We start from the raw sequence: 13,166 nt of genomic DNA, 5'->3' as shown, positions 1-13,166 counted from the left end.
GATGGTTTAGTGGTGGCTCAGACTCCCAGACTGACTTGGAGAAAGTGTGACTAGTCAGGCTTTCTGAGTCATTCATTCAAAACACATCATTAAACCAGGCTATAGTGCATCCGGTTCAGAATCCAGCCCAGGATCGTCACTGTCATAATGAGAAGTAAGATATGAAAGTGAAGAGCCACTCAGCAAGACTGAACTGTGTGTGTGTTTCAGGTCCCTGCAGAGGAACTTCATAAGAACACTCCCTCCCAACGGCTTCAGGAAGTACCATGAGCTGCAGAAGCTGTAAGGAAAACTTTAACTCTGGGCTTACTGTCAACCTTCAGTCTTGTGTACCTGTTTACTTCTGTAACAGCATCATATTACATATTAAGTCTGACAATTCCCACCTCGAGAAAGTATTTATCCCTTAGCTGAAGACTTGCAAGTAAAACTTCTGAGTGTCTCTTAGGAGACATTCTAGAAAAACCTCCCTAAGTAAATGGGAGCATGCGTGCTGTGGGTCCTCCGCCATGCTTCACAGAACGGAAATATGTATTTCTGCTTTCCCCTCTCATGGGTCAGCTCAATGCTCATCTCAGAGAAAAGTGTGTCAAACTTAGGGCAACCATGATGGCTCAGTGTATATTAATCATATCAGTCTGTTAAGGCCTAGGTAAAATGTTAAGGCCTAGGTAACTGTTACCTTGCTACCCTGCCATTATAAGGAAACTTTCTCATACATTTCTGCTGTTGCTAGGAAACTTTCTAATGATAAATTGATTACATATTCTCTTATGTTTTGTGCCCTTAGAAACCAATCATGATAGAAGTCAATAAAACTGTATATATATATATATATATATATATATATATATATATATCCACCCAAACCAACCACCCAATAGCACTTGCTGAATATATGTATAAACTTTTATGGTATAGCCTTCCTTTGGGATGGACCCAAACATAAGACAGACACCTTCACCAATATAAGAAATTATTTCCATTTTGTGTAGTGGTCAAGTAGAGTTTAAGTTCCCAAGACCTCCCCAAGAACTGACATCCTACTTGGCAGAAAGAGACATGTACGTGGGTAACTGACATCCTGGTTGGCAAGTTAAGACGTGGATGTTAGATATGGCAAGTCCCCTGCCACAGCTGAATACCCCAACAGTGGGAACAGGATAAGGGTACAACAACAGACATGTTCCTAAGGAAATCCCCCTACCTATAAACCCAGATTGGCAGAATAACTCGGCACAGATATTTGTAGATCTCAGGCTTTAAAAGCCCTGTAGGATCTTAACTCGGGGTCACAGTTCAGTTCTCAAATCTAGACCATGACCCTGGTCAACCAGTCCTAGGGTGGATGCTCAATAAAGTATCCCTGTCTGACTGAGATTAGTATTCCTGTGGTTTGTGAGGTGATTCGTGAACCCCAACAGGTCAGGGTTCTCTAGAGTAACAGAATATGTGTGTGTGTGTGTGTGTGTGTGTGTGTGTGTGTGTGTGTGTGTGTGTGTGTATGATTTAGTAGAATAAAACTACCCAGCACAGGCACCAAACCTGATGATCTGAGAACAACCCCCGGAAGGAGAGAGATGACTCCCAAAGGTTGTCTTCTGACTTCTGTGTATACTGAATGGTGTGTATGTGTGTGTGTGTGTGTGTGTGTGTGTGTGTGTGTGTGTGTGTGTGTGTGCACATATAATAATAAATAAGTGCAAAAGAAAAAGGAAGAAGAAATAGGGACTGTAGAGGTGTGTAAATTAAGAATGAGTATTGCTCTTTCAGAAGACCAGAGTTCAGATCCCAACCCAAGTTGGCCACTCACAGCTGTCTGTTACTCCACCTTCAAGTGATCCAAGAGCTCTGGCCTCTAGGGAGACCCACTCATATGCACATATGAACACAACTCCCCCCCCCCCATAGTGTAACTAAAAATAAAATCAATCTTTTAGAAGAATTTTTAAAGATGTGGTGATCTTCAGCAAGATCCGGTATCATTATTAAATAGTGGGCAAGGGATGTAGCTCTGGGGAAGAGCACTTGCTCAGTATGTGCGAGACTCTGGCTTTAAACAGCACCACTAGTTTTTTTGGTTTTTTTTTTTTTTGGTTTTTTTGTTTTTAAATGTTTAAATCATGAAGTATTTGTCTTAGTCGATATTCTATTGCTGTGAAGAGACACCATGACCACAACAACTCTTATAAAGGAAATCATTTAATCGGGGCTGGTTTACATTTCAGAGGTTCAGTCTGTTGTCATTATGGCAGGAAGCATGGCAGACATGGTGCTGGAGAAGTAACTGAGAGTTTCACATCCACAGGCACCAGGAAGAACAGGACACTGGGCCTGACTTGAGCGTCTAAAGCCACAAAGCCTACCCGCAGTGACACACTTCCTCCAACAAGGCCACACCTCTTAATCCCTGTCTCCACTCCCTAATGACCAAACATTCAAATATTGTGAGCCTATGGGGGGGACACTCCTATCCAAACCACCACAGAATTTTCCCATATGTTAGCAAGTTCAGCTGAGGAAGTTCACTCTCTATCTTGGCCCTGATCAGCATTGGGCTGCTTGCCTCTCTTCAGGTGAGCTTCACGAATGTATTCTCAACATCCGCAATATCCAAGGTGATCTCTGTATGATTTAGGTCAACTCTATGATTGAGCCATAAATAGTTATTTACTTCTTGGACTTAGAGGCTCTGTCCCTGAAACATACTATCAAGAAAACATCCTGGAACTTATGGACCCTGCTTATGGACACCTTGATTTCATCTTGGTGTACTAATACAGATGTGCACTTTCTTAAGAAATAGATGGAGCTAGTATAAACACACTACAATCAACAGTATATCCCCAGTATATAACCAACACTGCGCAGCCTGGAGCAGGCTGGTCCTGAAGAGGGCTGAGGCCGATACTAAAGCAGGAAGGGGTGGCATTTTCTTACTCTGTCAGTCCTCTGGGTTTGAGACTTTATTTCCAAAGTCACATCAGAAAAATGTGAACTTGATTGACACATACGTATGATAGCGAAGAGTTCAGCCAGGACATATATTCAACAGCACACATCAGATTGGCCTCTAAGAGGATATGCTGGTACCTCATAGCCCTCAAATGACCAAGCATCAGCCATGAGCTACCTCCTCCTGCTTGCAAAGACCATCTCCCAAGCAAAACACCCATGATTCTGCTTATGATAGTCTATGTAAGCAGCTTCTCCTGGAGGGCTGTCTGTGGGAAGAGATTTCAGGGTGTACTCTAGATGGCCTCGTCACAATGTGGATGACACACCAGCAGCTAATCTAGGTTCTTCTCTCTCTGAGAGTCTCTGATATGAGAGTTGAAATGAGCAGAGTATCAAGCAAATGGCTATCTAAGGGGATGCTGACGTGGGAGTCGCCTCTGAAAACTTTATCCATGAATTGTTGGAACTCTTTCCAGGAAAAGTTTTTAACGAAGAAAAAGTGGACCGGAGCCCAACCACTCCTCAGAACCAGTGGGAGCTCTTCCAGGAAAAGACCTTAGTCCAGGAGTGGTCAGCCAGTCAGTCCAGGACAGCAGCAGCCAGCACTCCGATCTGCTCATGTTGCTCAAAATGAAAGATCCACTATTTCCAGGAAGGAACCAGAGCTTGAGAGACACCATGGGACAGGTTGCAGGTTGCGATAGCACCATCAGGAAAAGCATCTGGTTAGAAGAAAGTGATTTTGACCACGCCCGGCAGAAAGTGATTTTGAATGGGTTTATATCACCTCACTTGATCAGGACTGAAGGATAGAGGGCTCCAAACCCCTCTCCTCCTCCAAACACCCAGGTGATACCTCCGCCTATAGGATTGAAGACAGTGTAGCCACGCTCCCAACCCCGTCCCTACTCTTGCCAAGGGAAAGAATCTAAGTCCTTGCACTGTTCCTTGCCCTGAGTGGGGCATTTAAACAAGGCAGCAGCAGTTGGTTCTGGTTTGAGTATGGAAGCAGAGGCAGGTTATCCTGCCTCAGGGTTGTGGTTTGAATATGAATTGAACGCCTTAGGCTCAAGTGCTTAAACAACTGGGCAGCGCTGTGGTGGAAGGTTATGGAGCTTGAGGAGTTGGAGTTTCACTGGAGGAAATGGATGACTGGGATTTTGTAGCCTGTTTCCTGTTCTGCCTCAGCTCTCCTTGGCTGGAGATAACAGCTAACAAGCTGCCTCCTGCTCCTCCTACCCTGCCTTCCCTGACTCGAGGGGCTGTGTTCCCTCAAACTGCAAGCCAGGATAAGCCCGCCCTCTGCTAAGTTGTTCCTTGTCGGGTGTTTTGTCACAGTACTGAGAACAAAGCTAACTAACCCTATCAGGTCTGTGTGCATACATGCCACTGCCTGCCCATCGCAAGCCGTGAGACACTGACTGATAAGCAACTTACTTGTGCAAGTGAAAGAAAGCCACCTAAGTTGTTTGGGGATTTGTGGGTGCGTGGTGTATTCAGACCACAGCATGAAGTCCAGACTTACTGAAGCACCAGACCAACAGAGAGTGAGACATCCTCAGCTAAACCTGTCGTCTGACCATCCTGTGCTAGGCCAAGGGACCCACACACAGGGAACTCCCAGCTGTCCCAAGGATGTCAGCTCAGCACAGTCACCAACAATTGACAAGATTCATTCAGGTTGCCTCCCATCCATCCTTCCAAATCTAGCATTTCGCCTCCTCCTATTCCTGTGCCGGTCAGCACTGACTCTGTGCCTGCCTTCAGCAAATCTCCAACTATATTTCCTTATGTTTCATCTAACCATCTCTATCAGGTCTGTCTCTGCCTTCAGTAAAGCCCTCATGAATTACAGCCTCCTTAACCTCTTTATAATCCTGTAATTCCCTGCGTGTGTGTGTGTGTGTGTGTGTGTGTGTGTGTGTGTGTGTGTGTGTGTGTGTGTTGTGAGTTGGGGGTTTACCTAAGCGTTAATATTGGTAATAGAAGAACCTGTGATTGCCGTGGTTATGTTGTAGAGCAGTGGTTCTCACCCTTCTTGATGCCGTAACCCATTACTACAGTTCCTCGTGTTGTGGTGACTTCCAAGATTAAAGTTATTTAGTTGCTACTTCATAACTGTAATTTTGCTACTGTTACGAATCATAACATAAATTTCTGATGTGTGACCCACAGGTTGAGAACTACTACTGTAAAGAGCTATCAGAACTATTTTATAAACTACAGCCAACAAAAACAATAAATCTTACAAATGTGTTGTTATTCAGTAATTTATGACGGGGTGAAAAGACACAAATATGTCTGTCCATGTTTCTGACATCATGTGCTCATGACAGACATAATTCTTCAGTTTTATCTTCTGATAGCAAAATAAAAAGAAAGGCATAATCCTCAAGAGGCCAAGGTCCTGCCTTATGTTGTCAGAGATTTGTCTGTCTTTCTGATAGTTTAAACTGTGTAATAAACTTGGTGTTTTTTTTTTTTAATAATAAATAGATGGAACCAGAGGGAATCCAAATGAAAAATTAGTTCATAAAAATAAACTATTCTAAAGTGCCAGATATTTTAAAAGATTTATTTCGTGTTCGAAAATAAAACTCCAATGACAATCTATTTTTCAGAATTTCTCAGCTTAAAAAAAAATGCTTTTCAGGGCAACTCCCTGAATCCTCCGATGCCCAAAGACTCTTCCTGATATCTAGCTCCCCCTGGTGGCCACATATTTAGATGGCATCGGTATCAGTTCTATAGCATTTAGATACACAAAAACATTTTGGTGTTTGTTTGTTTGTTTGTTTGTTTGTGAGTGCTTTACCTGCATGTCTATCTGTGCACCATGTGCAAGCCTTGTGCCTGTGCAGGCCAGAAGAAGGCTTTGGATTCATTGGAACTGGAATTACAGATGGTTGTGAGCCACATTGTAGATGCTGGGAATGGACCCTGGGTTTTCTGGGAGAGCAGCTAATGCTCTCAACTGTTGAGCCATCTCTCCATCCCCTGCTTGTGTTTTGAAACAAGTCTCACTGTGAAGATCCAGCTGGCCTAGAACTAAGAGAAGTCCTCCTGCCTCCGTATCCCAAGTACTCGAATTATAGGCATGAGCCTTTGAATTTTTGCAAATCACTTCAAACAACAATCCAAAGAGCCTAACGACAAAACCTTCTGCCCGGTTTCTAGAGGCACACCTTGGCTCCATATACAGACAGTGCAATCTGCTGCTTACTAGACGCTCACTACAGGTGAAAACACAACACTCCATCTTCAAGTCTCCCTGTGTATCAGGAAATAGGATGTGTTACCTTTCACGTGACCGGGCCACCACATGTCACGGGAAAGAATCAATTCCGTAGCTGCGTTTTTCTGGTGGAATCAGGGGGATGCCTGTGAATCAAACTAACTGAAGTCCGTTCACATTGCTTTCTCTCTTTTACTGCTAACAAGTCATATATAAATGTGAGACAGTCTCCAGAACGATAGTAATGTGGATTCCAGACCCACCATCTTTGCTTCATCGTCCCTCGCAACCACAGGGCTGCAACATTGCGCACGGGTGCACGGAACGGGAGAGCTTAGCCCTGGGTCCTGTTCCTTCTAATATGCAGTCATGTATGGAGTCCAAACGTCCAGGGCGACTCGAGGTCACTCTGTAAGCCTGTGTGACGTTCCAGTCTAGTTCACTGGCCGTTTAAACCCCTTACGGGTTGTCTCAATGGCTTTTGAGACCAAGGTTTACGGTGTCAGATTACTCAGACTCAATTCGATTTACTAGGATTTGGGGTTGCTTTGCGATAAGATTTGTGGTATCATATGTCACAAATACTTTTTTGTCTGTTTCTATGTGAGCACTTATAAATCTGAATATGTAACAGGAAAATGTAAAAGCCTGGATTTTAGGCCCATGTGATCAGTGCGTGCTTTTCTCTGCATTAGTTCTTGTCTAGAAAATTAATTCTAAATAACCACTTTAGCTCCTATTGGTGTAGCTTTACAACTTCAAAGTTTTGCAGTTGTTTTACTAATTGAGAATTTCATGCAATATATTTTTATCATATTCATCCCACAGATCCACCCCTGCCTCCATATCTCTCCCAGCTATGTGACTTCTTTCTGTGTTTTTTTTTAATGACCCACTGAGTCTAATTTGTGTTGCCCGTAAACTTGGGGTGGGGGAGGGGTCATCCACTGGAGCAGAGTTAACCTACCAGAGCCCACACTTGTAAAGAAAACTGGATCTTCCCTCCCATTGGGAACCATCTCTTGCCAGTACCTTACCAGCTAAGGGCAGGGGTTCATGACCCCCTCACTTCTCCTCCCCAATGCTAAAACATTGACTGGCTTGCTTTTGTTCAGAGCATTGGCTTCCCTGAGCTCATGAGCAGTGGTTCTGTCAAGTACAGAGCACACTCTGTCTTCAAGACACTCCAGAAGAGGGCATCAGATTTCATTACAGATGGTTGTGAGCCACCATGTGGTTGCTGAGATTTGAACTCGACCATGTGGTTGCTGAGATTTGAACTCGGGACCTTCGGAAGAGCAGTCGACGCTCTTAACCACTGAGCCATCTCGCCAGCCCCGGCTCTTACAGTCTTTGTACCTCCTCCTCCACAACGGTCCCTGGGCCTTAGACTGGGCTGTGGCAGAGACGTCCCAGTTAGCCGAACGCTCCATGACACATGTTCTCTGCACTTGGATCAGTTTTGAGAATCCACTGCACAAGGAAACCTCCTCCCTGGTGAGGTCTGACAGCTGCACTAACCTGAGCAGAGAAACAGGCACGGAGGGCAGCTTGATATTATTTCCATGTATAGCTTCAACTTGCAAATAAACACCGACCCAAGCACACAAGAATTTAACAGCAAAATGCCAGTTTGGGCCAGTTATCCCACTGTCTCTCCCTTTCCACTCAGGTCAATTTCTAATTCCAGTAAAATGCATTTAAGGAGGTTTACCAGCGGTGCCAGGGACAAGGCTGTTGGCACACGCGTGTGCCACCATCACCTCCGATTACATGTGCCAGGGTCTTTTATCTTGTGAAGCTGACACTAGTGTATTGTTTTCTTTCTGACTACTCTTGGTCACAGGTGCCTGCAAAACAATAGGATTCACTCCGTGAGCGTCTCTGCCTTCAGAGGACTGCGCAGCCTCACTAAACTGTAAGTTTGGTGGCTAAACGGCTCCCTGCACCATCAGCATTCCAGGCTAGTCCAGTCCAGTCCAAACCAGTTCTCCTGGTCAGGAGAGAGGCAGGGGACCTGCAAGTAGTGCTGAAGAGACAGTGTGGCAGGAGGGCTGGGAGCATGGGATTGGGGGCACACTGTGTTCCAGCTAAGCCTTGATGTCACTAGGCAGGGAGTAGCCTTGGGCACCGGCTCCCTCTACTTTCCTGTGATAGTGGCGACTCCCGGCTGTTATGGGAATAGATTTTAAAAACACCCAGGGCAGGCAGAGTTTCCAGTTGAGTGACAACTAGATTTCCCCATGTTCTGTGCCACTGGTGTGGTATCTGCAGCAACAGGGTGTTAGTGTCCAATTGTGGAACCTACCTAATAGCATTGCCAATAGCTTCTAGTGTTTGCTGTTGTCTATGGAACCTCTCTGGCCAAAGTCCCCCCAAAATATATCTCATTCCTGGTACGGGGAGCGAGGGTCGGGGGACATGGTAGTGTATGATGTCTCCTGAAGGCATCGTTATCCTCCACCGTGTGGTGACTCCATTCAAACTCTTTTTATGTCTACACTTTAGAAAGTTTCTACAGTAACATGGATTTCCAAAGGACCTTTGGAGTTAGTTACTCCCCCACACACACACTCCCTCCTGTACCTTGACCTCCATCCCCACCCCCCTACTCCTCCTACCCTCCCATCTCCACCCCTTCACTCACTGAGTTCTAGTTTCTCCATTACTCCTTTATAGCACTATCTTCTACACTCCTTCCTCCACACCATTTTAATCTCACACAACAACACTGAAGAGTTCTAGTTGTTCTTGCCCTTGCCGGCACCTTCGCCGCCCCACCCCTGCCCTCGCCCCCCCAGACCCCACCCCCTCAGTGTTACCATCACCCTCTCCCTCCCCCTCACCCCCTGGCCCCAACCCCCACCCCTACTCTCCCCCTCAGCCTTGCCATCACCCTTGATCCACCCCCACCCCCAGCTGCCGCCCTCACCCTCAGCCTTACCATCACCCTCTCTCTCACTCTCATCCTTTCCTTGCTTGGATGGTGTCTGAGTTAGGGTTTTACTGCTGTGAACAGACACCATGACCAAGGCAAGTCTTATAAAAAACAACATTTAATTGGGGCTGGCTTACAGGTTCAGAGGTTCAGTCCATTATCATCAAGGTGGGAGCATGGCAGTATCCAGGCTGTCATGGAGCAGGCAGAGCTGAGAGTTCTATGTCTTCATCCAAAGGCTGCTAGTGGAAGATTGACTTCCAGGCAACTAGGGTGAGGATCTTATACCCACACCCACAGTGACACACCCATTCCAACCAGGTGACACCTATTCCAACAAGGCCACACCTTCAGATGGTGCCACTCCATGGTCCAAGGATATACAAACCATCACAGATAGTTTGTTTTGATACTAACTATCCAAATGGGTATGAAGTTGAGTATCGTGGTGGAAAAGGAAAGCCATCTTTTTTCCTTTTAAATTCTGTGTACATGGATGGTTTGCTTGCATGTGTGTCTGTGCCCCGTGTACACTGAGTGCCCAAGAGTGTCAGAAAACAGGATCAAATCCCCTAGACTCTCAAGGCAAGGTGGAAGTCCGAATCCACATGAACTACCATGTGCATGCAGAGAATCGAAACCAGGACCTCTGGAAGAGCAAGCAGCAAATGCTCTCAATCACTGAGCCATCTCTCCAGCCCAGGGAACACTTTTTTTTTTAAGAGACTTTCAAAGTTCCGTGCATCCATCCACATCCTTACAAGCAGCCTCTTACAAATAAGTGTATCTAAAGCTTGCGTGAACCAATGATTCCCTGCCTGCGTCTCATTCTTCCCATTTGCCTTAGGTTTTCTTTGTTCTAGTTGTATTTCATTCTTGCCTGGGAGGGGTGGGGTGGTGCACTGGTGGGACATGGCAAGCATGGAAGTCAAATTTGTCACCTCAGTTTTCTCGCTCTAATATGTGGGTCCTGGGGATTCAACTCAGGTCACTATGTTTTGGAGCAAGCAGATTGTCCTGCTGAGCCATCTCAGCGGTCCTATTTATTTAGCATCTTATCCTACCTGTCTTGCTCCACCTCCTCACTACCCCATTCTTGATCGTTACCCAACAAATCTGTTTCTACCGTCTTTACAGTCTGTGGTTTCAAAGTGTGAGATTCAGTCTTCTTCATCCGAGACGCTTCTTAACTGCGCCTCCTTTTTTCCCCTTCCGTCCCCCTGTAGTCCTCAGTTCCCAATCTTTACAGATCAGGTGCCTTCTGCAAATGAGTAACCACGTGTTGTACACGTCCCTCTGGGTTTTTCATGTCACCTAATTACCTTTCCACACCCTGTCTGCCTCTCCGGATTCAATGTCCTTCGACAAATAGGCTGATACACTTGTTAAAACTACCCCATTTGTTAATCCTCTGTCGGGGATATAACAAAATCCTTATGATAATTAAGTTATAATGAGGAAAGATCTTGACTCTCCCTTTTGATGTCTGCCTGTGATTGGCTGACTCCATGACTCTGAGCCTGTGATAAGGCAGCCCAAGGGGGTGGGAACTCGTGGCAGAACACTCACCCACCTCATGGCTGTAAAGTAAGGAAGAGAAAGACATCGTTTAAGAACACCACAGAAAAGGCCATCCCAAATGACCTGAAGAGATACACAGGGTTACTTCCTAAAGGTCCTCAGCCACTCCCAATAGTGCCCCCCGGGGACAAAGCCTTTGAGTGACTGATCACAGGCTGATACCTATCTAGAAGACAGCAGAGTAGGTCACTAAAACGTAGACCAATTCATTAGCCAACTGTGGGAAATTTAAAGCTAGAAATGACATAATAAATGATATAGGCCCTTAGAAGTTCAAAGGCAGGAAGTGATATGTGGTGAACGTGGTATAGGAGAAGCAATGGCTGTAGTTACTACCCTTCTTGTAAAACATCAAAAATAATAAACTCACTGCTGTTATGTCTCCTTTCCAGGTACCTCAGTCATAACAGAATAACCTTCCTAAAGCCAGGAGTTTTTGAAGATCTCCACAGACTGGAATGGCTGTATGTTTCATTTGTGCGTCATTTCCTTATACTGTTTTTTAAGGTTCTGAAAATACCCACATAACTCTGTTGTCTTGTTGCTGACAGGATAATTGAAGACAATCACCTCAGTCGAATTTCCCCACTCACATTTTACGGACTAAATTCTCTTATTCTCTTGTAAGTACTCAGTTAAAACTAACAGGGATGTGAGATGGCTCAGTGAGAGAAGGCGATTGCCACCAAGCCTGACAACCTGAGTTCAATTCCCAGGGACCTACATGGTAGAAAGATCCACTCCTGCAGGCTGTCAACTCTGCATACAAACTGTAGCATACGGTATTACTTAGGGTGTCTATTGCCGTGAAGAGGCACCGTGACCACAGCTACTCTTAGAAAGGAAACCACTGGGACTGGCGATGGCAGGGAACACGATGGAATGCAGGCAGACAGGCGCTGGAGAAGGAGCTGTGAGTTCTACATCATGATCAGCAGGCATCAGAGGGAGAACTGGCTTGAGCTTCTGAGACACCCAACCCCATAGTGACACACGTCCTCCATCAAGGCCACACCTCCTAATAGTGCCACTCCCTATGGGCCAAGGATTCAAGCATTTGCATCCATGGGGGTCATTCATGTTCAAGACACCACAGACACACACACACACACACACACACACGCACACACACAGGCACATGCACACACACACACACACACACACACACGAACACACAGACACAACAATAAATAAGTAAATCAGTGTAATAAAAATTTTAAAGTATTCCAACTGAAGAGACAAAAATAAAACAGCAAAAGTTTAAGCATCGTAGCATTAATTTATAATTACTAAAGCCTGAAAGAAGCTTTCTCCGCTAAACCACCTTGAGCATATTCTCTAAGGCCATGTAAAGGTCTGCCTGGTTGGTGACCAGACCTGAGCACAGGCTACCATTGCACTGTACTGATGTGTGCTTAAGCACCTGCCCTCATGTGCAGCAGCTTCAGCAAAGGAAAAGCCTCCGACACAGGTCACCTCATTTGCCCAGCCTGCTGTGGAGGGTGCAGGCTTTTGTTCAGAGACCAATGTTACTGTTCCCTGAGGGAAAACCGATGTATGTAAAAATGTTCTTACTACCAAAGCACTTCAGTACTGCAGGGTGTGCCCAGAAAAAGTGGTGGGAAAGACTTGTAGTAGGGGGTTCTCAAAGTTTCTGAACAGTAACGATAACACTGTGTTTGCCTGGAGACATAAAAGAACCAGAAAATGTGATTTTTTTTCATGGTTTCTTTCCTTTTTAGAGTGCTGATGAATAATGCCCTCACCCGTTTGCCTGACAAACCCCTCTGTCAGCACATGCCCCGCCTGCACTGGCTGTAAGTCAATCTTCCTCGCCCTGTCTGTCTGTTTGTCTGTCTGTCTATCCACCTATCCCCCCATATATCCACCTATGTGTCTATCTATCTATCTATTTATCTATTTATCTATTCACCTATCCATCTATCCACCTATCCATCTATCTCCTATCTACCATCTACCTATCTACCTATCTATCCATCTACCTACCTATCCATCTACCTACCTATCTATCTATCTACCTATCCACCTACCCATCCATCTATCCACCTATCCATCTACCTATCCATCTATCAATCTATTTATCTATCTGCTACATTTTCTGAATTTGCCTAACTCATATTGGATACCAAGGGTCTTCTGTGCCAGGTAACTAGTGTATCAAGTTTCTTTACATTGTTTTATTATTGTATTTTTATATTAACACCCTCATTGGCCAATGTCTCTAAACTTTCACCAAAATGCAATACCTGAAAGAGAAAAGTATTTTGGAATATGGAAGAAGGAAGCAGGAGGGGACGTTACGTGGTCTGTGTCACACTGGAAGAAGGAAGCAGGAGGGGACATTACGTGCTCTGTGTCACACTTCCTCTTCCCCCTGTCAGTCACTCACCTATTAAGTTGATGCAGAAAGCTACACTGTTTAGTTTTATCCCT

At 45.2% G+C, this 13,166-nt stretch overlaps 1 protein-coding gene across 4 annotated transcripts in view; it reads left to right on the top strand.

Annotated features, from left to right (window-relative positions):
- Rxfp1 (relaxin/insulin-like family peptide receptor 1) overlaps positions 1-13,166 on the top strand; it is a 96,352-nt gene that overhangs the window by 58,994 nt on the left and 24,192 nt on the right. For all 4 annotated transcript variants that reach the window (XM_030252661.1, XM_006501629.2, XM_030252662.1 and 1 more), the window contains 5 exons: positions 211-282; positions 8,040-8,111; positions 11,105-11,176; positions 11,264-11,335; positions 12,455-12,529. In XM_030252661.1, the coding sequence (XP_030108521.1) occupies positions 211-282; positions 8,040-8,111; positions 11,105-11,176; positions 11,264-11,335; positions 12,455-12,529 (363 nt within the window). The remainder of the gene's footprint in view (positions 1-210; positions 283-8,039; positions 8,112-11,104; positions 11,177-11,263; positions 11,336-12,454; positions 12,530-13,166) is intronic.

Source organism: Mus musculus, chromosome 3 (assembly GCF_000001635.26).
Source record: "Mus musculus strain C57BL/6J chromosome 3, GRCm38.p6 C57BL/6J".
Taxonomy (NCBI): domain Eukaryota; kingdom Metazoa; phylum Chordata; class Mammalia; order Rodentia; family Muridae; genus Mus; species Mus musculus.
Note: the sequence above shows the minus strand (reverse complement) of the source record. Positions and strands in the feature narration are given on the sequence as shown.